This window comes from Python bivittatus, unplaced genomic scaffold (assembly GCF_059951505.1).
Source record: "Python bivittatus isolate LINGU-HERP-01145 unplaced genomic scaffold, Pbiv_v1 ctg000310_np1212, whole genome shotgun sequence".
Lineage (NCBI taxonomy): Eukaryota > Metazoa > Chordata > Lepidosauria > Squamata > Pythonidae > Python > Python bivittatus.
Window position 1 is genome coordinate 3,024,878 of NW_028277054.1, and position 22,940 is coordinate 3,047,817.

The 22,940-nt window shown below is 39.0% G+C and overlaps 1 protein-coding gene across 2 annotated transcripts in view; it reads left to right on the forward strand.

Moving 5' to 3' along the window:
• The window catches only part of BICRA (BRD4 interacting chromatin remodeling complex associated protein), an 80,129-nt gene that overhangs the window by 40,734 nt on the left and 16,455 nt on the right, over positions 1 to 22,940 (forward strand). For both annotated transcript variants that reach the window (XM_025165908.2, XM_088139842.1), the window contains exons 2-7: positions 12,600 to 12,645; positions 13,586 to 13,628; positions 14,106 to 14,171; positions 15,511 to 17,517; positions 18,564 to 18,881; positions 21,479 to 22,186. In XM_025165908.2, coding sequence (XP_025021676.1) covers positions 12,605 to 12,645; positions 13,586 to 13,628; positions 14,106 to 14,171; positions 15,511 to 17,517; positions 18,564 to 18,881; positions 21,479 to 22,186 — 3,183 coding nt within the window. In that variant the 5' untranslated portion in view covers positions 12,600 to 12,604. The remainder of the gene's footprint in view (positions 1 to 12,599; positions 12,646 to 13,585; positions 13,629 to 14,105; positions 14,172 to 15,510; positions 17,518 to 18,563; positions 18,882 to 21,478; positions 22,187 to 22,940) is intronic.

Sequence of the window (22,940 nt, forward strand, 5' to 3'; positions counted from 1 at the left end):
CTGTAATAAATGGATAGCCATCTAAGAAGCTTTATTGCTTTTCTGCCAGTTTTGCATTTATGTATAGCCTAACAAGATTGCTAAAATGAAGGCTTGGAAAAAAGCATCTCCAATCCCACCTTCCATTCAGAGCTCTGAAAAAAAAAACCTCTGGCCTTATTTTCTGCTAGTTGTCTTCTTTCTAAGTACCTGTATTTATACTAGTTTTCAACAGATGTAGGGGATTTTTACCATTAAAGAGAATCTATATTTGGTCTGAAAAATTATTTATCGGGGATAAGCCTTCAATAAGTGAATCTCAATTGCAAAATGCATAGAAGACCAGAAGAGTTTGAAATTAATATGTACAGAATTGTGTGTTTGTGTTTTTATATGCACATATACATATATATAAAATCTCCATGCACAACTCTTAATATTGCAATTTCTACAGAAATTTCTGTTTTTGTATGAAATACTTCTGTTACATAAAGTATAAGACATCTTACTAAAGTCTGAGATGCTGATGGAGATGGAATTAATATGATGTCCTGTAAAAATTATAGGCGTTTAGGCCCTACAAATTTGGCTTATTTTATTAGCTGGATGGCTTAGGAAATGGCAACACAAGAGTCACCCTTGGCTGATCTCAAAAGCTAAGAATGATCAGATCTGATTAGTAATTCAATTGGAGATCACTTGGAAATTCCAGGGACGTAGATTAAACTGGGAAAACAAAAAAAAGTCCCCAAAGAAGGCAGTGATAACTACTTGCATTGTACTTGGCTTCTCAGCAACAAAATGGGAGTGGTTATCTATCTATCTATCTATCTATCTATCTATCTATCTATCTATCTATCTATCAAATATAGCTGCCCATCTCACACATGTGACTCACGCATTATCCATGTAGTTATCAGCAACTGAGCTCAACTTGATGGAATCCTTAATAAGCTTGTTGTTGTTGACATCTCTAGCATTTGTGGAAAACTGAAGGAAGAGGTCTCTTTGTACAGAATATTTGAGAAGGCCAAAGTACAGTGGAACCTCGGGTTACGAATTTAATTCGTTCCGTGACTCTGGTCGCACCCTGAATTGGTCCCAAACCCAAAGGAAATTTCCCCATAAGGTTCAATGTAATTACCATTAATCCGTTCTGGCGTGGAGGACAGGGAGGCGGCTATTGCTTGGAGGGAGAGTCCCCCTCCCTACGACCACATATCAGGGGCAGAAAATGGCCGCGGACCATGTGTCAGGGGCGGAAAGTGGCCGCGGACCACGTGTCGGGCGGAAAATGGCCGCGGACCACATGTCAGGGGTGGAAAATGGCTGCGGACCACATGTCAGGGGCGGAAAAATGGCCGCGGACCACGTGTCAGGGGCGGGAAAATGGCCGCAGACCGTGTCACAGGAGGGAAAATGGCCACGTATCCTGTTCATACCCCGAGGCGGAGTTCGCAAACCGAGGTAAATTTTTGCGGCCGGAGCTGGTCGTAACCCGAAAAGTTCGTTAACAGAGGCGTTCATAACCCGAGGTACCACTGTAGTTTCCTTTTCAACTACAGCTTTTCCAAACCCCAATATAAACTATGAATCTAACCATCCCAGTTCTCCTTGCCAAAGGACATGGGGAAGGAGATCATTGTGTTCTGAAAAAGGACTGCTCTAGTTATCTTCAATTCTTAGGGAATGGATGACAGTAAGAAATGTTTCTGTTAAGGATCCTTGGCATAAGTTGTTGCCTGAGGAGAGATGGGAAAACTACTGGCTACTTGACAATTGGATATATAGACTGTAGATGTATAGAGGCAAATTACTCTAGATTATCTCTGCTTTCTGAATTTTCACTAACATTTCTCCAAAGCTAAAGTTTTCATATTTAGGGTAACATTTGTATGAATTGAGGTGCCCAGACCAGGGCAGTGACAGCAGTGCAATATCCAGTAGGTCATTTCAGTATTCAAGTACAAGTCTCATATTTAATTGCAGAATACAGTAGTTTCCTCATGGTGCTGTATTTTATTTGTTAAGTGCTGCATTCCTTCAGAGATAATCTGCAAGGGGCAAAATGTTAAAGTAATTGGAGCTAAGTAGGTGGGGCCTGAACCCAAATTTGGTCATCCATTCTAAATCTCTTTATTTCTAACACCCTTTCTCTTTCTCATACTCTCATTTCCCTCTCTTAAAGCAAATAATTCATTTTTCCTATTTTGCTCTCATTTTTGTCAGGTGAGTAACTCCTGCAACTCTGAACTGGAATTTGTATCTGTTAGAGGATTCACATGGGGCACTGGCCCTACATATTGGGCTTAACAGCTATTCTGCATAAATAGAATGCACACCCTTTGTATGTTATATATTCAGGAATTATAGCTGCACATTTGGGGAAAAGTTGAAGTAAAGGTGCAATTTATCTTGCAGTGCCTGGTATTATTGATCATTTTAATGAGGAAGCCATACCAAATTGTAGGGTGTGTGGAGTTCTCCAAAGTTAAACTGGACACTGTATTGGCATAGTGTGATTTCTTCAGCTCAAAAAAAAAAGTGAATATATGTGTTTGAAACTGATTCCATTGATCATTTTAATGTCTTTCTAATCCTGTGTATTCCTGTATATCTAAATAATTTAAGTGCCAGTGAATATACAGTATACAGTATTTAGATGCGGTATACCTAGATCCCAATTCCCAGTGGAACCTTAGAATGTAAGGCTGATGTTCTAAACATGTCTATACAGCTTTGCTCAGGTGTATATTATTTTTGTCTGTAGCAACTGAAATACTTACAAACAAATCTTCCCTATTTTAAGGCACAAGTAGGAAATCTACTTTGTCATACAGTAATAGCATTGGGTACATTGCTAGAATCTAAATATTTTTTAAGAAATTCCCTTTTCCCCATTAAAAAAAAACAAAACCTAAGGCCCCTTGTTTCAGAATGAAACATCTCCCCCTCCTTACTCCTTAGAGAGATAATATTGCGATTGACGACACATTTTGTGATAAATGAAGTTGGTATGGTATTGGTACGAATACTGATTTTAATAGGAAAAGGAAGAAAGTACAGTAATTAAAAATAAACAAGAAAGTAGTTCTAACATCACCTGGGCTGTATTTTCGCATCTGAAAATAACCTAACTTATTGTGGGAACAATATTTTCAAAGAAAGAAACTATTTGGCTCAATATTGTATGTCTGGGCTAGCATGAACCAACTTCCTTTCTTTCATAGCAATTTCCCTTCTTTTGAGTTACTTTTTGACCTAAAATAACGTGGCATTGATATAGCCACAGATACCATTAGCTGGCCAAGGACAATTGCTGTAGTTCATGCAATAAGAAGTGGTATCAAAATTTAGTTGCACGTGGAAGACCAGCAAGTATATTATAATTTGATCCTTACTCGAGATATTAATCTCTTGTGCAGTACCTTCTGAATTTCTAAACCAGGCTGTGTTTCACTTATGATAGCAGTTCAGTCTCAGAGTTTCATTTTCTTGTCTCAAAATACATGTAAGATAGTTTTAAAATGAGAGTGCACAAAGTTGTCTCTGCAGTAAGGCTCATGAGCTTTAGAGCTGCTTGCCATAAAAATCTTCTGGGAGTTAGTTGCATGCATTGCTGCTTTTATATAGCATTTTGCCCTGAGCCATGTTGTGAGTGATTATTTTAAAATGAATTTGGAGAAAAGCAGCCACCCAATTCATATGAAATGCTGCCTCAGATATCAGTGGCTCTGTAATAGACCTTGGATGGATAGTGGTTTAAAAGTCTCTGGCTTTACTAGCACTAATAGTAGTGTGGTACATCCATACACACACACACACACACACACGCCCCCCTATATACTTTACAGCTGGAGACTGAATTATTCCATTTAGCATTGCATTTCTATCTGGAAAAAAAAGGAAATCACAGTCTGTCACTACTCTTGCTATTGGACAAAATGGGCTAAGTGCTAACTAATCATATTGTACTAATTATCTTGTTTACATTTTGTACATAGAAAAATGAAAATACTGTTGTTGTCAATATTTTACATGTTCTCAGGTAACTGTGAACCAGCAGCATGTGCTGTCCTTACTTCCTTGAACACAATTAGTCTTTGAGGGTTTTACAGCTACATATTACATAATTCAAGGTCTTCAGGATCCAACATGTATATACATACATGATTCTGTATATATAAATAGGTTTCTCTTTAGTACAGTAATACAAGAAATTTTATCGAAATCCTAAGGAGTTAACTTTTTCAGTAAATCCATTGATGCTTGATGTAGTAGTTAAGGCATTAGGCTAGAAGCTGGGAGACTGTGAGTTCTAGTCCTACCTTAGGCATGAAGCAGCTGGGTGACTTTGGGCCAGCCCCTCTCTCTCAGCCCTAGGAAGGAGGCAATGGCAAACCACTTCTGAAAAACTTTCCAAGAAAACTGCAGGGACTAGTCCAGGTAGTCACCAAGAGTCAAAAACTGACTCAAAGGCACCCACACTCCAAAAATTGATGTTTACCCAGACAACTATTTCAATGCCCATTATTCCCAGATAAGCAGACTAGTTATAGAATGGTGTCTAAAAATGAAGAGAACTGGAATCCAGCACATCCAAAGAATGTCCATTTGTGGAAAGTTGGCATAAGACAACAGCCCTGCTGTCTTTCAAAGGAGCAATGTCTGCTCCTAGAGTATGTTTCCCTTCATGACTGTATCTGCTTCACTATACATAAATGTTTTAGACTGAACCAACGACACATCTTCTACAGTACCAAACACAACTTTTCTTTGTTTCTATGAACATGAGGCATAACAGTGACTATTATGTAGTGGAACTGCTTTGTGAAGAAGAAAGTTTATGGCAGCTAATTTGACTGCTGCTTGGAACTGCTAGGTGCATAAGATATGGGTGAACCAAGGTTGATTTTACTGGCAAAGTTTTGATTTGCTTAGTGTAAATCTATGGGAAATATGCTAGGGTAGATGAAGCACTAGTAGAGAGCCAGCCACTGCCTTGCTAAAGGCTGGTTTACAGGGAAGTTTTACCAGGTTTAAGAAAAAACAGAACTTTGCTTTGGCAAAGAGAGAAAATTGCTGGGGAGGAGGGGGGGAATCTTGCATTTCCAGTAATGGGTTATATGGTCTCAATCATCTTCTTTATTTTCCTGAACTCTCATTTCAGTACAGTATGCTGTGTAATTATCAAGCCTACTATTCACCTTTTTATCCAGACATCTTAAAGTGCTATTTCACATTAAGTGGAAAGGAATTCTTCTGGGATATGTTAATGGGTGCCCTGTGCTTGCTGAAATTTCTCTGGATTTAAAAGTTAGGAACAAAAAAGAAAAAAATTGATGTTGATTAAGAAATAAAATAGTAGTATCAGATTGCAGATTGATGTTTAATTCAGTTGGAAAGTATTCTGGCAAGATACATCCCTTTATGTCTAAATATTCTGTTTGTGTGTGAGTATATATATATATTTGTATTGATACTTTCATTCTACTAATGAGTATTCATCAAAATATTAAGGAACAATTGTGGTGACTAAAATTTCTAATTATGTTGAACTGTTTTATATATTTGTTTTCCCACATTGGCTAGAATCACATAAATTGAAATTACTATGAGAGGTAATCTGGCTCATTTTTGAATTCTGAAGTATGATGCTTGATGACTAAATAAAAGTCTCCATCAGGGCACATCTCAGTGCCACTCTGAGATATAGTGGGAAACACAGGCAAGTTACTCTAAGCTTTCTTCATTTCAGCAATATAATTCAAGGAAGAAACTGTTGACACTTTTTTTGGTTAAGAGTCAGAAATTCTTGTTACAAATCATCTAGAGATCTACTAGTAGATTCAGATATACCTTCTGCTTAACTCTAATGTAAATTTCCATTACGTATAATTCACTTTTTTTCAAGATGATACTCCTTGTTTAAACGAGAAAAATATTGACATGAAGCTCATCAGAGGGAGATCCAACCTGGAAATAAGGAGGAATTTCCTGACAATGAGAACTATTAAGCAGTGGAACAGCTTGCCTCCGGGAGTTGTGGGTGCTCCATCGCTGGAGGTATTCAAGAAAAGATTGGATGACCATTGGTCCCAGATGGTATGAGGACTCCTGCCTTGGGCAGGGGGTTGGACTAGAAGACCTCTAAGGTCCCTTCCACCCCTATGAATCCATGATTCTGCCTGTTTCAGTTTGCCCTTACACCAGTTTTCTTACACTGGGTTGAGAGATACTGGGATAGTTACACCAGGACAAGGCGAGTGTAAAAGGATTGAGCTGAATTATTTACAGTGGGGCAAAAAAGTATTTAGTCAGCCACCAATTGTGCAAGTTCTCCCACTTAAAAAGATGAGAGAGGCCTGTAATTTTCATCATAGGTATACCTCAACTATGAGAGACAAAATGCGGGAAAAAATCCAGAAAATCACATTGTCTGATTTTTAAAGAATTTATTTGCAAATCATGGTGGAAAATAAGTATTTGGTCAATATCAAAAGTTCATCTCAATACTTTGTTATATATCCTTTGTTGGCAATGACAGAGGTCAAACGTTTTCTGTAAGTCTTCACAAGGTTTTCACACACTGTTGCTGGTATTTTGGCCCATTCCTCCATGCAGATCTCCTCTAGAGCAGTGATGTTTTGGGGCTGTCGCTGGGCAACACGGACTTTCAACTCCCTCCAAAGGTTTTCCATGGGGTTGAGATCTGGAGACTGGCTAGGCCACTCCAGGACCTTGAAATGCTTCTTACGAAGCCACTACTTCGTTGCCCGGGCGGTGTGTTTGGGATCATTGTCATGCTGAAAGACCCAGCCACATTTCATCTTCAATGCCCTTGCTGATGGAAGGAGGTGTTCACTCAAAATCTCACGATACATGGCCCCATTCATTCTTTCCTTTACACGGATCAGTCGTCCTGGTCCCTTTGCAGAAAAACAGCCCCAAAGCATGATGTTTCCACCCCCATGCTTCACAGTAGGTATGGTGTTCTTTGGATGCAACTCAGCATTCTCTCTCCTCCAAACACGACAAGTTGAGTTTAGACCAAAACATTCTACTTTGGTTTCATCTGACCATATGACATTCTCCCAATCCTCTTCTGGATCATCCAAATGCTCTCTAGCAAACTTCAGACGGGCCCAGACATGTACTGGCTTAAGCAGGGGGACACATCTGGCACTGCAGGATTTGAGTCCCTGGCGGCATAGTGTGTTACTGATGGTAGCCTTTGTTACTTTGGTCCCAGCTCTCTGCAGGTCATTCACTAGGTCCCCCATGTGGCTCTGGGATTTTTGCTTACCGTTCTTGTGATCATTTTGACCCCACGGGGTGAGATCTTGCATGGAGCCCCAGATCAAGGGAGATTATCAGTGGTCTTGTATGTCTTCCATTTTCTAATTATTGCTCCCACAGTTGATTTCCTCACACCAATCTCCTTGCCTATTGCAGATTCAGTCTTCCCAGCCTGGTGCTTTTGTTTCTGGTGTCCTTCAACAGCTCTTTGGTCTTGGCCATAGTGGAGTTTGGAGTGTGACTGTTTGAGGTTGTGGACAGGTGTCTTTTATATTGATAACAAGGTCAAACAGGTGCCATTACTACAGGTAACAAGTGGAGGACAGAGGAGCTCAAAGAAGTAGTTATAGGTCTGTGAGAGCCAGACATCTTGCTTGTTTGTAGGTGACCAAATACTTATTTTCCACCATGATTTGCAAATAAATTCTTTAAAAATCAGACAATGTGATTTTCTGATTTTTCCCCCTATTTTGTCTCTCATAGTTGAGGTATACCTATGATGAAAATTACAGGCCTCTCTCATCTTTTTAAGTGGGAGAACTTGCACAATTGGTGGCTGACTAAATACTTTTTTACCCCACTGTAAATCTAGAGCTAAGCTTTGCTCTACAAATGTTTCCAGACTATATAATGTCATGGGTGCAGAATATGTGGCCATCCTAATATTGTTGAGTTACATCTATCTCCCAGCATCCCTCATTATGCCTCAGTTTAGAGAGGTGTAGATTGTGCACCATGTATGTTCAACCTGCCATTTGATATAAACAGAAAGCATTTTGTTACTATTTTGTTCAGATTATGTAATTTCTAGATTCCTTATTTAGTCCAGATTTTTTCCAGTAAGCCTAAAAAAGTTTGAAATGTGACTGAAAATTATTGGCTATGTGCTCTAAAAATACTCTATGAAAGGCAGAAGATAATGCTGAATTAATAGCACTTGAACCTAGAGTGCTTTCTGCTCTTATAATGGTATATCACAAGCCAACAGTAAACCAATTTAATATCATTATTCTGTTAATGCTGAATCTCTGATGAGGAAGATTCCTTACTTGATGGTAAAAGGGAGCTCATATTCATTGGGCCTGATTGGTTATTGTTCTATTAAGCAAGGCTATCAGCCAAAAAGCTGTTTTGCTGTGAAATGTAGAAATCTGCTAGTTGCCTAACATTTCATTAGCTCGCTTCTATTTGAAGTTCAGAGGTGATGATTGTAGTTCAGAAGCAGCTTCAGAAATGCCATGCAGGGCAGAGTTGGAACTCATCAGGCTGATGTTGTGAACATGAGAGAGAAGTATGGTGGTAGTAAGAGTAAGAAAGTAATTATAATGTAGTACAAGTAGTGGGAGAAAATGACTTTTTACTTTAATGGATGACATGAAAGTCTTCTGTGTCACTGGTGCCAGAATAGAGCACATCTTTCTAGCTTCCTAGATTCTTACTCTGAAATATTTATTGTGGCTTGTATAGGTTCTGTACTGCAGATTGTGTAAGCTGAACAGGTGACATCTAAATGTGCACCAAAACTTACTGTCACACATACACATTCCTTCCTTTAGATCAAAATAATTTGTCTAAGCTTTTTCTCATTGACTGTTGTATGTATGAATATGTCAAGCCTCATGTGTTAACAGGTGACCAGATTTTGAGCACAGAAAAAGGTATATGGTATATTTGAAATGAATTCTCCTAAGTATTTGGGTTTGAATAATGTTTTGCGATTGCCACAACATGGGATGCATCCATTTCGGAGTCTTTCTTCCATTGGGGAGGTGCAGGTACTCTCTAAGCTGAATTGAGCTTTGGTGCTCTTAGCATTCTGAAGCCCAGCACAAGGTCTAGACTTACTCTTTGTCCTTTTTTTCAGTTCCAGGGTGGGGGGAAAGGGTGTTAGAATTCACTCTGTTGTGCTAAATTCTAGAGGTATTCTTGTGGTTCTAAGGCATAACAGAAGTGGAGAAACACTTCTCCTTTCTGTCTTTTAGAAGACTAAACATGTCACATTCTTCATAGCAGAGAAGGTAATTTTCTGTATCCAGCAAATTTGTGGATTTCAAAGTAAAATGCAGTCAAAGTTTGTTTATACTACATCCAGTTGATTTACTAAGCAGACCTCTGTCCACGCTTTTTGATCATTTATTTAATGAATAAATACAAATTACCAAGTTGTTATTTTTATGGAACTTTGCAAATATGTCTTTTCTGAAACAAAATAAATCCCATCCAGGGATGTCAAAGCAGTCTTTTTTTCAGGTAAATACCATTGTTGGTAGGAAGTGTGATAGAATATCTTAATCACTCTCTGATTTTTTAAAATTAATCACGGTGAAAATTCTATGTAATTATGCTACATAATGCTATCAAAACATTAAGTAAGTTGAAAATTAATATTATTGAAAATATGTACAAAAATCCCAATTGTTTTAGAAGATACATTAGTTGTAGGCAACTGGTTCAAGAATTCCATAAAGAGTATAACAATTTATATTAGGCTTGCACAACTTGGAGAGGGGAAAAGAGGAGAAAGGGCCACACTTTCTAAATTAAAAATAATCACAGACCACAAAGTAATACTTGGGGCACTGATCAGCTGTTTGGCAGCCTGGCAGTGAGGCCTAGAGACGTTGGAGGGGCTCAGCAGTGTGTTTTTTAAGGTGGCAGCGGCAGTATTGACTTTTTAAAAAACACTGACAGGCCACACAAGGCCACTTGGTAGACCACATGTTGTACTGGCCTGATTCATACCAAGTAATAATGAGAATACTTGTCTTTCAGACAGAACTCAAAAGTGTCAAGGAGATGTGTTTTCTGTAATGATAAAGTGGAGGTATGTGTCTGAAAACTACACCTGGCATCACTCACTTTGTGGCCTGGTCCTGCAAGTTGAAGCATATCTTCCGTGCATAGTTTTGAATGGTCCAGCAAATACTGGATCACTTGCACTGGATGTATATGCTGTCTCTCTATCCCTTGATTAGAGTATTAAACAAGCTCTACTGGTTAAGATTTTTTACTGAGCAAATACTTTAAAGCACAAAGTCATTAATTAAATGTGAAAGTTTTCTTTAGAATGTATATAAAACATTGATAGTGAATTGTTTATCTTTGGATATGCACTTATGATTGAACGTGCTTCTTGAATCCAATTCACATTTTAGTTTTAGAGCTTGAATATCTATATCGAAGAGAACAACTTGTGCTTCTTTTTATCTGGCAGCTTGTTTAGCAAATCCAAAACTTTGATTACAGAATCTTGAATACCTCCAGTTAGCAAGCTGTTGTACTTTACTAGGTATCCATTTTGCTTCTGCTGTAGCATTGTGAACTTTGAGCAATTCTTCTGTAGCTTATGGGAGATAATTAAGTACGTTCAACACAAGTGTTTTTAAATGAATGAGAACGTTATCATTCACAGTTGCTGAATTTTTTTCTGTTGTTTTCCTGGCTTGAATTCAGCTGGTATTGTCCAGATTTGGATATGATCCAGTAATGTTCTTATGTGTTTACAATCACTTCAACTGGGGATCCACCTGCTCACCATACCTCCTCAAGAACATTTCTTTGCTGCATATTTGAATATCAGCTACTCTTGCACTGCTAGGGCATTCACTAAAAGTTACTAAGAAGCTGTATCAGTATAAGCCTTTTGCACAATTGTAAGGAAAATGTATGAAAGATTGGGATTTCATAAAAGAATCCTGGAGGCCTTTTGTAGAAAGGTGGTGAAACAAATATGCTATTCAATAATTTAGTTATACAGAAAAACTAAATCAGTTCTGATACTGGTTTTCTTTCAACAGATTACTTACACATTACAACGTTTTACACACAAAAAACATGCAGCACGCACATGCAGACATAAGATTGTACTTTTACCATAAAGATTGTGTTCATACAGAAAAGTCTTCCATTCTTTTCTTCCCCAGCCTGTTTAGTTTAAATGACTACAGCTGGCAATAGGAAACAAAGCATTTGAACTTCTCAGATAATAGTCTAAAATTGCTTGCCATAATTTTACTACTTCAGTTTCACCAGCCAAGTGCCTCTTGCGCATTCAGTTTATTGGAAGCAAAAGCACTAATTTTCAAAATCAAATTCCTAATTTTGCCACTCATATTTTGAATTTGAAATTTGAATAAACATTTTATTGTAAAACTTTACCTTACAATAAATATGATGCAATATAAATTGTGAAAAAAACTGACAAATGCCTGATATTTCTAATACTACTACTACTACTACTACTACTACTACTACTTGTTGTTGTTATGGTTGGTCGCACAGTCAGCCAGATGTTTAGACTGGATTTGGCATTTTTATCCACCTATTGAGGCCTTCCGAAGAACCTGGGATAGGCAGAGGTTTGATGAAAGGTATCATTGCAGGATGTAAGCTGTTCCAAGTAAAGCTGTCTTTTGCAATTGACTGATGTTGATTTTGTCAATGCCGATAGTGTTCAAATGGTGCTCTAGATGTTTTGGGATTGCACCTAAGGCACCTATAACTGTTGGTACTATCGTTGCTTTCTTTTGCCATAGTCGTTCTACTTCTGTTTGCAGGTCTTTATGTTGTTGTTGTTTTTGTTGTTGTTGTTATCCTGCCTTTTCCTTTTATATATTTGGTCAACTCAAGGCAGCGAACATTCCTAATACTATTATGAGACATTTGAGCTGGGAAGTTAAGCAAGTTCCAGTGGTTGATCTGTTTGATTGCTGTTTTTTTCTGATTTTAGAATGATTTTTAAATTGAAAATTTGAGTTCTTAATATGAGCTGCTTTGGATTGGGCATGGGAATGATTTCTTTTATTCTGCTTTTGTCTTAAACATTTATAAGACACTACAATATCTTTGCCAAACTAAAAATAAATTTAGGTCACATGTCTTCCCCTAGAAATTTGGGTGGTAATTCATATAATAAAAATATAGTTGGATTATCACCAGAAGAAAAAAATAACAGGAATATCATTTATGCATGGATGGATTGCCAGTTCCAAAGAATGATTAGTTGTAGCATATGCATGATTGCAAAATTGGCCAAGGACCATAATTCTCAACAACCGTCATTTTTAATTCGCATAGAGTACTAAAAATGGATAGAAGCAGTGTAGCAGAATTAATCATTTGAAATCCCAAATTCTTTCAGGTTAATAAAAGTATAAGTGAGGATGACTTGCCCCAAATCCTGGAACTAGCATGGCTTGAATTGTAGAATTGTACATAGAGGCTTTTGTGGATAGAAGCTTGCTATGGTGCTTTGAACTAGCATCTTACATGCCATGTGGTATCTTACTGTTTTTAATGTGGACTCCAACCTCTTATTTCAGTTGACATGGATGATGAAGACGGACGATGCTTGCTAGATGTAATTTGGTAAGTATTTGCCCTTGATATGAATTATATTTTCTTTTCCACTCTTATTGTAGCAAAACATTTACTCAGAGATTTCTGTTAATTTTCAAATATCAACCAATCTACTTTTTCATTCATGCTTGGTTTATAATCTTGGAATGTCTCTATGTGACCACTAACTCTAGTTGCTGTTGCTATTCCAAGTGAAATTTGGCTGAATGCCACTTGGCTTTTTCTTAAGCTTTTTGGAGGTGAACATAGAACTGAAAGCTTTTGAATTGTGTCTATAGTGACAGCTGGATGGAACAGTTGTACAAAAAAATAGTAGACCAGCTTTCCCCAACTTGGTATCCTTTATACATGCCAGAAATGCAGCTCCCAGAATTTCTAGCAAGCTGGCCTTGGAATGCTGAGAATTGTTCCGATGCGCAAACATTGAGGAATGTTGTTTTAGACAACAGTAGGTCAAAGCGGAGTAACTTTAGTTGTTATATTTTAGAACAATATTTTATATTACAGTCTGTATCATGTAAATAAACTTTATCAATGATTTAAGAATTAAAATCCTGAATAAGTGGAATAAAATGTATTTGGGGACCAAAGTAATAGGAGAGAAACCAAGAAATCACTCTAACATTGTTGTGTAAAAATTTAGATTGATTTTATATGTATGTATGTATCCCTTTATCTTACCTATACCTATAAGTGTGTGTTTCTGTATAATTAGTGTATTCTATCATAATGCTAATAAACGAATGTCGCACACTAATATAGCTGATAAAGTATGAAGGCAATAGATAAAAATTGTAATTTCCTAGCAATATAACATTTACAACAGTCAGAATCTAAGCAATTGTGGAGTTTTGGTAATTCATTAGGAAGTTTTAAAAATCAAGAGAATAATGCAAAAGTTAATTCTTCTAGTCATCTTTAAACAAATTCATCTCAATTATTTTTCCAGTGATCCTCAGGCCTTGAATGATTTTTTACATGGATCTGAAAAGGTGAGGTTTTGCTCTTTTATATATTCATTTTAATTTGCTACATGTTTAATTAACAAATACAAATGCCTCCATACAATATTTACCCTTGGCTTATATGCCTACAAAAAGAAAAGTGATGCAGAAATCTGAGATGGTACCAGTCTTAGAACTGATGACCAGAGAAGACTTTTCTGCCAGTCATTTTCCCCCGAAACTTTGAATAGTGGAAAATAAATGTTATCACAAAATTACTGACTATGTAGGAGGATAAACTATTTATTTTCTGATTAAAGTGAAGGGGCAAGACAACTTTACCTCACAAGGGAAGTATATGCATAGTTCCTGGAAAGAAACTTAGCCACTGAAAGGAACTGTTGTCTTGTTGTCCAGATAAAATGATGACATTTGGTCTCTTTTCCATGATAGTCCAATTCTTCAAATACTGTCACCTTTGAATTTACATACAAATACAGTAATTTAAATCTTTTTTAATGACAGATTGACAGTGATGATCTCCTGGACAACACGGGAGATGCAGCCAGTGCCTTCTTTGAGGGTGCTGGGGTATGTATTTTTCATCTCATTTTTAAAGCATAGTTTATATTTCTTTAGAAATCCCAACTCCTTTCTTTGTAAATGATACACAATTCAAAATATAAATAGGCGCAATAACAAAAAATATAATGTTGGGTTCCAGTGAATTTAAGAGTCACCCTCTGGGGGGAGATGGGCAGCAATAAAATTAATAATAAATAAATAAGCAAGCAAGCAAGCATAAGAAGGCATGCTGGTATAATTAACTTAGACTTTTCTAAAAACTGTTACAATGCAGAAAGGCAGTAAATAATATGATGCCTCACTTGTCATCTTTGTTAAAGACTTTTTTCTGGAAAAAGCCTTCCCTATTTCTGTAGTTAATTCTGGCTCTAACACTCATTTGTATGTTATAATGAAATAAAAAATATAATTAAAAAACATATATTACTTTAACCATTTTGGAAGTAGTCTGTACAGTGAGAATCTGCATCTATCTTTAATTAAGTTGGAACATGATACTCTGTATGAAACATTAAGAGTGATTTGGCACCTAATGTCAGAATTACTGATATTAGGTGCCGCTGAATGTAGTGGTGCCATCCTAGGATCTGTATGGTCGACTAATATTTAGAAGGCCACAAAAGGTTGGGAAAGATTTCCTTCAGAATGAGGTCAAGAATTTCCATTTTTGTGCCTTGGGATCTCGGTTATTAAAGTGTTTTTTGTCTTATATGAGCTGTTTTGTTGTGAGGCATTATACAAGATAGAAAATGCTTACCATCTTTTTGTCCATTCTAAATTGCAGGCAGTAAAATATGTATACAATATAATGATGTATATTAAGAGCTGAACATAGTATGACATGGGAGACATGGTATCAAATCTCTTGGCATTCTGTTCATTACTTAAAGCATATGGGGATGGGAGTGGATGAGTGTTAGAATCATGGCTGAGAAGGAGGGTTGGGTTTTAACTAAGTTTCCCAGTACTATTCCCCAACTTGAATTGCCTGTCCCACACAGGTTCTTCCCTTTATCTTTTCTCCTCTCTGGCTAAATAGAACTGGGGTTGGTGAGAGAAGTTTCTGTTAGGAAAATTACTGACTGGGTGTGGGAGTAAAGAAATGTTAAACTTAGCTAACATGGATCTAAAGAAAAGTAAACCATTAAATTATATGCATTATATAATAGAAAATGGTCATTAAATATTTATATACACACTGATGAGGTAATGAAGTAACAATTGTTATTTACATAGTAAAAATATAAAGCTGCAGAACACAGAAAGATCTAGAAGTTCTGTTCCATTAATATCACTGAAATATTTATTTTATTCTCTCTGTGCTTTAATCTTCACTCATTATTAGCTGCATGTACAAGAAACCTCTGGCAATCATTTGAATGCTGAGCAAAGCCAACCCACAACAAGTGTTGATTTAGACTTCTTGGAAGATGACATTCTAGGGTCACCTTCAGGAGGTGGAGCTAACCTGCAGAATTCAGATCAACCATGTGATATCCTCCAGCAGAGTTTGCAGGAGGCAAACATCACTGAGCAGACTCTGGAAGCAGAGGCAGAACTTGATCTGGGTTCTTTTCAGCTCCCTACGCTCCAACCAGTGGTCCACACTGCCTCGGACGGTACTCCACAGATTTTTTCCAGTGGGGCTGACCTTATTGGACTACAGCAACCTGCTGTTCTAACTCATCAAGCACTGGTGCAGCAGTCTGTTGGGGCTGATGTTGTCAACAAAGCCATCAGTGTGCAGCCTTTTCTTCAGCAAGTTGGCTTAGGGAATGTTACCATACAGCCAATTTCCAACCTTCAAGGGTTGCCTAATGGGAGCCCCAGTGGGGCACTGGGCATTGGGCAGATTCAAGTGGTTGGCCAGCAAGTTATGGCAATTAACCAGCCTACTCAACAGATTATTGCTAAGCAAGTTCAGCCATCCCAAGTGGCCACTATGCCAGTAGGAAGTTATATCACTCAGACAGCACCAGAACAACAGCAGGTCACCCTTGCCTCTGCTGGAGTATCCCCACAGAATGCCGGTCTTGTGATCCAGAAGAACCTCCCAGCAGTGGCCACTACAACTCTGAATGGAAGCTCCATGTTTGGAAGTGTATCAGCCACTCAGGGTTCCCAACCACTCACTGTCACATCAAACTTGAGCAGCCCACTTGTTCAAGCCCAAAATGTAATCATTCACCGGACACCCACACCAATTCAACCCAAACCTGCAGGAGTTCTTCAGCAGAAGTTGTACCAGATTACCCCCAAACCATTTGGCCCCAATAACACCACATTGACCCTCCAGAATGAGGCTGCTCTCCAGCAACAGAAAACTCAGCAGAACTTGACTTTTATGGCAGGCAAAGCAGGACAGAATGTGGTGCTTTCTGGCTTCCCACCAGGGCTGCCTGCCAACATGTTCAAGCAGCCACCACCACAACAACAAACCCTTAACAAGCCAATGAGTGTTCATCTGCTTAATCAAGGCAGCAGCATTGTTATCCCAGCACAGCATGTCCCTCAGGCCATGTTGCAGGGTCAAAATCAGTTCCTTCTCCCAGGACAACTCACTGGAACATCTACAGTTCAGATCCCTCAGCAGCTCTCAGCATTACAGGCTAACATGGGTGGTCAGATTCTAACAACTTCACATCCTAGTGGGCAAACTCATATCATCACCAGCCAAGGCCCAGGTGGGCAGCTAATAACAAATCAAGCACTGCCTGCCCAAATTCTCACCAATCAGAATCTGGCAAGCCAGCTCAATTTGGGACAGGTACTCACCTCACAGAATGCACATGGAACTGCTCATATTCTTTCTGCACCTATCCAGTTGCAGCCAGGGCAGGTTGGCCAGCCAACTCTCTTCCAGATGCCTGTATCTCTGGCTGGTAGCCTGACAACTCAAAGCCAGCCCACTGTTGCAGCTTCACTGACGAGTGGTGCCATCAATCAGAGTGGTCAGACTGTTATCCAAGGAGTCACTCTGCCTAACCAAGTGGCAATGTTAAATGCTACTGACAGCCTGAACCAAACCGTGACCATACAAGCACCCCCTAATGCCAGCAGCCAGAGCCCTGGTCTTATTCAGCCACAGTCGACCTCTAGCACCAACCTGCTACCAAGCAGTGACCAAGCCACTATGCTAACTGTCCAGCCCACCTCTCAGCCCTCTGCTCCTTCTCAGCTTCAATTGAATGTTCAGCAACAAACATCACCACCTCAGCAACCAGCGCAAATACCTGTGACTTCCCAGTCCAGCCCTAATTTGGTGGCATCAAGTCCTGAAAAGATTATTTTGGGCCAGACAGCTGCTGGAACTGTCATCTCCCAGGATTCCATGCAGATGTTTCTACAGCAGGCAAGTTAAACAATTCTTAGAATCAGCTATTCCTGATGCTTTGATTAGTCTGTTCTATCTCTGTTGAAGAGTTTTACTAGCAATTTACTAGCAAAACATGAGTCGATAAAGAGTCAAAAAAGTTTGTGGCCATGACAACTCAGAGCCATTAAATTATTCTAATTTTGAAACTTTGTAGGCTTCACAATAACTGGCTTTGAAGATCACTTGATAAAAGCTGAAAAATAGTGGAAGGGGAGTGGCCAGCTTTCTGTTAACTAAAGTATAGCAGTTTTGATATTCCATGTTACTCCTTTTTTTCTTATTCACATATCTTGATATGCAAACTTCATTTCTTCGACTTTGTCCCATAGACCTCAGCACTTCTTTCTGATAGCTCATTATTTGTAACCATACATTCTCCCCATATCCTCAGCCTTTTAAAAATCAGAGTAAGGCTGAACTAGTGATATAATTTGAATCAACAAATACAGATGTAATGGTCATATATACACAGAATAAGAGTCAGCACTGATATAGTGGCACATAGTCAGTTGAATAATTAGGGCAACATTCAAATTAATGGATTGCAGATTTGAGGTGAGGGTATGACTTCTCTCATAGGTAATACTGATACTTGTTTACCTGGGTCAAATTTCAGTAGGCTGTCTACACATAGCAAGACAACAGAGTAGGCTAGATATGTTTGCCTTTCATAGTGTAAAGATCAGTTTATGATTAGAAACTGCATTCTTTAAAGGGCCAGAGCCTGATTTGAATGTGAATGTAGATTGTAAGCTTCCATTAATTATGAGCTTTGTAAATTACAAAGGAAGGCACATTGATTTTTGGTGACAAAAGTATGGAGAGCACAGCTTCAGGTGTGACTTTATTTTTGTGACAAAGGGGATAGCAGGGGAGGAAGCTCTGAGGGTACTAAGTCTAGTATGTGCTGAAGTTTTTCAGTTCAGTGAAACTCGAAATATGAGCCTAAACAATAATCAGCATTGCTAAAAGTGGGCAAATCATGTAAAGGTGGTCCATGCTAAATCTCTTGGAAATTTCAGAAGGATCAGAGCCAGCAGCAGCAGCAGCAGCAGCAGCAATTTTATTCGCCAGCCCTGAAAATGCAGCAGGAGAGCAGTATGAATGAATCCACCGTACCTCCCCATCTGCCAATGCCTCTGCCCATCTACAGCATAGCCACCACTGCACTCAGCACCACAAGCAGTGTCCCAGCCTCGGTGATAGTCAGCAGCAGCGTAGGCGCAGCCCTGCAGCCGCCTGCCAGCCGAGAGCTGAACCAGAACCACAACCTGCCACCGGTGGATTCCAAAGTACCACAGTTCTCGACTGGCCCTTCCCAGCAGGCACTGGCTTGCCAGGTAGACCTTACCTGTTTGCAAATCCATAAAGTTGCCCTGCTTTGGCCTGTTCTTCTGCCTTACTTCCTCCTGTCTAACATGTTTGCCCATTCTTCTTAGTTTTCCCTTCACTTACTTGCTTTGTCCTGCACATTCTCAGTGCAGAACATAAAGAGAATGAGAAGGAGGGAAATATTAGCATCTCATCTAGGTTTGTATTCTCCCACACTTCAAAACAAAGACTTGGGTGTTGGTGGTGAAATGATTTCTCTTATTGCAATAGAAGTCTCCCCCTTGTGGAAATATATGAATAATACAAGGGGGGAAATTATCACAGAAGCAGTTACCTTCTGGCTAGCAACCAGGATAAATATTTCTGTTTAAATATAAGAGTATCTCTGTGTATTCAAGTTTATAGTCCCTATAGCCATAGGCTTACAACCAAAAATAAAGCAGAAACATTTTTCCTACCTTGAAACTAATTGACAGAAAATGGTAAATTCTTTCATGCCTGGGCGTTATTTTCAAGAACTAGAGGGAACAAAACAGGTAAACATTCACTTCTTCCTGCACTATTTTATCTCCTTAGTGTTACTTTAGTTCCATGAAGCAGAAATATTTTTAGAGAGAGTCAGAGTAGGTAGTAGAATATGGAAATAGCAGCCATGTTTGCATGTTTTGAAGTTACTATAAAAATAGAACGAAAAACCAAATTAGTTCAATTTTCCTATTAAAACTAAAAGAAACTGACACATACTCAGAAATCTTAAGCTTTGACTGTGTCATTTTGTACTTATCCAGTGTGCTTTTTAGGTTGCAATCCTGTACCTGCTTACTTGAATAAGATTGCTTTTAAGTAGATACAAGTAGGACTGCAGGGTTTTATAAGCACGTATTGCAAATCATACAAACTTTGAGTAATAAAGCAACATCAGATTAAGTTCATAGCAAAATTAGCACTGCACAGTTCTTTGGATTAGATTCGGAAAAGGGGCTTTGGAATGCACAAGTGCGTGAATGTGGCACTCATCAGCCATTTGTTAAAGTGTCTGTTTCTAGGATTGTGCAGCTGCTGTAGGGAAGATTCTGCTGCAGCAGTGGGATTCTGGAAACAGGTGTGGCTGCTTTAAAGAGTTGCCAACAGGTGGTACGTTCACATTTCTCTACACTCAAAAGCACTGTTTTGGAATCAAATCTGATGAATTGCATAGCCCTAGTAAATAATGAAATGTTATCCTGGGCAGTCAAGGTACATGCTGTTTTCTGTCACAAACATTGTGGGTTTCTGGAAAAGAATGTAAGTTTTAAGATGGATACATCAGATACAAGCCATCTTAATCTAGCTTAACAGAAAAGCTTCCAATTGTAAATATAAGGTGAACCATATGTGTCTGCACAGAGTTTGGAGAATGTGTACCTGTGGTCCAGAAATAGGCAAATGTCCCAGTCTTTGCTTGGTGGGCCAATGTGCTGAACCACCTTCGCCCTTCCTGGAACTTGTTGCCCATCTGTGGCCTTCACTGTTTGTCTTTTCTCCTTGTTGCTGCTCTTGCTTGCTCCCCTTTTGATTCCAACTAACCCTGGGAATTGGTGGTAGTGGTGGTGCTGCTGCTGCCGCCTTTTGTTGCTTTTCTCCTGTCTTCTCTGCATCGCACTTATGATATGTTTCTCTTGACCAAAATGTGCATCTCTATTTGTTTTGTATATCTGAAAGGGGTATTACTTACGAACTTGACTTTCTTAAAATCAGTGTGTAGTCCATATGTTGAAAATATTGCAATGCTGGCCACATCCTTAAAATCCTGTGCCTTCCTAGTATAAGGGTGGCGTAGCTAACATGTGGAAGTTAATGATTTAAGACTGCTTCATGACATGAAAATAGATTATAGGAATTTTATGAAAACAAGGTAATAACAACAGGACTTGAAGATATATCTAATATTAGGCTGATTCAATAGCATCTAGGAAGATTTGAGGCCAAGACCGGAAAGATGGAAAGGGTAGCAAAGTGTGTGCTTTGCATAGGGCTCGAAGACCCCTTTCCTTTCTCCTGTATCATATAGCAAAAAAACAGTTTCTTTATTACTTTCCTGACATAGAAGGGCAGTAATACAGTTCAGCAGCTTTGTTGCTATCTGCCTCTAGTATAAAATGTTGGATTTACATTTTTGCTTAAACCATATAAGAAGGCAAAGACAGAGATTGGAAGTGTTTTAAATTGCTTTCCTTCAGTGACCAGGTAATTTTAATTTTCTTTCTATATTGACTTATTTTCATCACCATAGTTTTAAAAGGCATGTCTTTTAAAGCAACATATTGAAAGAAATTTTGCAGGTGTCCAAAAGTATTCTCTGTGGAACAGCATGAACGTTTCATATTCTACCCTTAAAATCTTCCCTTTGTGGCATAGGATCTCTTCCAGAGTGAACTGGGGATGAAATGAGGGAGGGAATAAACAGCCTCTTTGACTCGTAAGTTGATAATTGTGAGTTTGGGATTTGAAAAACATTGGCTGCTTCTGTTGCATTCTGGTGCTAGGTACTTCAGAGTACTGTATGTTCACACAAGACTTGTGACTCATTTACCTCTATTTCTTCCTTTTTCTTTCTCTCTTTCAGTTGCCTTCAGGGCAGCAGAAACTTCCTGGAGCCTCCCCATCCCATTCACTACCTCATCCTTCAATGGGGGAAAGCCCCCAGCTCCAGCCCACGCACCTTTCCCAGATACAGTCTCCACACCAGTCCCGTCCTCCATCACAGCCTCAACCTCTTTCCCGGCCACCCTCCCGGCCGCATTCAAGACCTCCTTCCCAGCCTCAGACTTTATCCAGGCCTCCTTCTGAACCCCTGTCACGGTCTTGCACCCCTCAGACACAGATGCAGAACTTATATGTGATCCAGAATCAGATTACTTCCTCTCCTCATGGTTCCAACCAGCATCCCCTTCGGCCTCCCTCACAGCCTCAGGTGCCGTTTCAAGCACCACAAGCCCAGCCCGAGGGGCAGCCTCAGCTAGCAACCCCTCCACATCTGCCATTACAGGTTCAGCTTGCTCCTCAACTCCAGCCCCAGTCTGAGGCTCAGGGGCAGGCACGGTTACAACCCCAGATTCAGGCTTCTTCTGAAGTTCAGCATACTCATTCCCCCCATTTCCAGTTACAGTTCCCTGCTCAAGGCCCTATCAAACCTCCCACACCAACCCAGACACTTCATCTAACATCAGAACAACAGAGGAGCTTTCAGATGGTTTCAAATCAGTTCCAGGCTCTCTCCACAATTCCAGCTCCTGTTCCTCAGCAGAAACAGCTAATGGATCGATTTCAGCAGGTATGGCAATAACATTAAATAAAAATTAATGTGAAAAAAATTGTTTGCAGTGGGTCCATCATTATTGCAATTATACTCTAGCATATAGAGTATGTTTGAAGCTCGCTAGCTTCCTGGTGCTACTTAGTCATTTATGGCATTTATGAAACCTCTTTGAAACAATTTGGTGTAATACAAAAAAAAGCAAAAAACCTCCAACTAGAAACCTTGTCTCCATTTTTTCTAATTTTTTATTTATTTATTTATTTATTTATTTATTTATTTATTTATTTATTTTGGTACCCCTACCATACCCCAAAATTTCCAATTCTCCCTAGGAAAGATTGGACAGTCCTACAGCTTTCTTTTTTTTTCCCGAATTCTTACATAAGGTTAATGTTTACCTTATTTATTTCATTGATTTTCCTTGAAATTAAAGAGAAACCTAACCTGAAACATGCCTACTTTATTTCAAGCATGTTGAATGAAAAATTGTTTGATATGACAGAACTTGTGAGAACTAAATAATCAATGTTGTTACTGCTTGTGCATGCTGACAATTGCCACTGGGAGGACTTAATTTAAAAAAATCCAAAGTCAGTTCTCATCTTTGCTCCACCAGTTAAATATAAGAAAGCAGAATTTCTGTTTGAGAAAGAGAAATCTGCCTGCCTGCCTGCCTGCCTGCCTGCCTGCCTGCCTGCCTGCCTGCCTGCCTGCCTGCCTGCCTGCCTGCCTGCCTATCTATCTATCTATCTATCTATCTATCTATCTA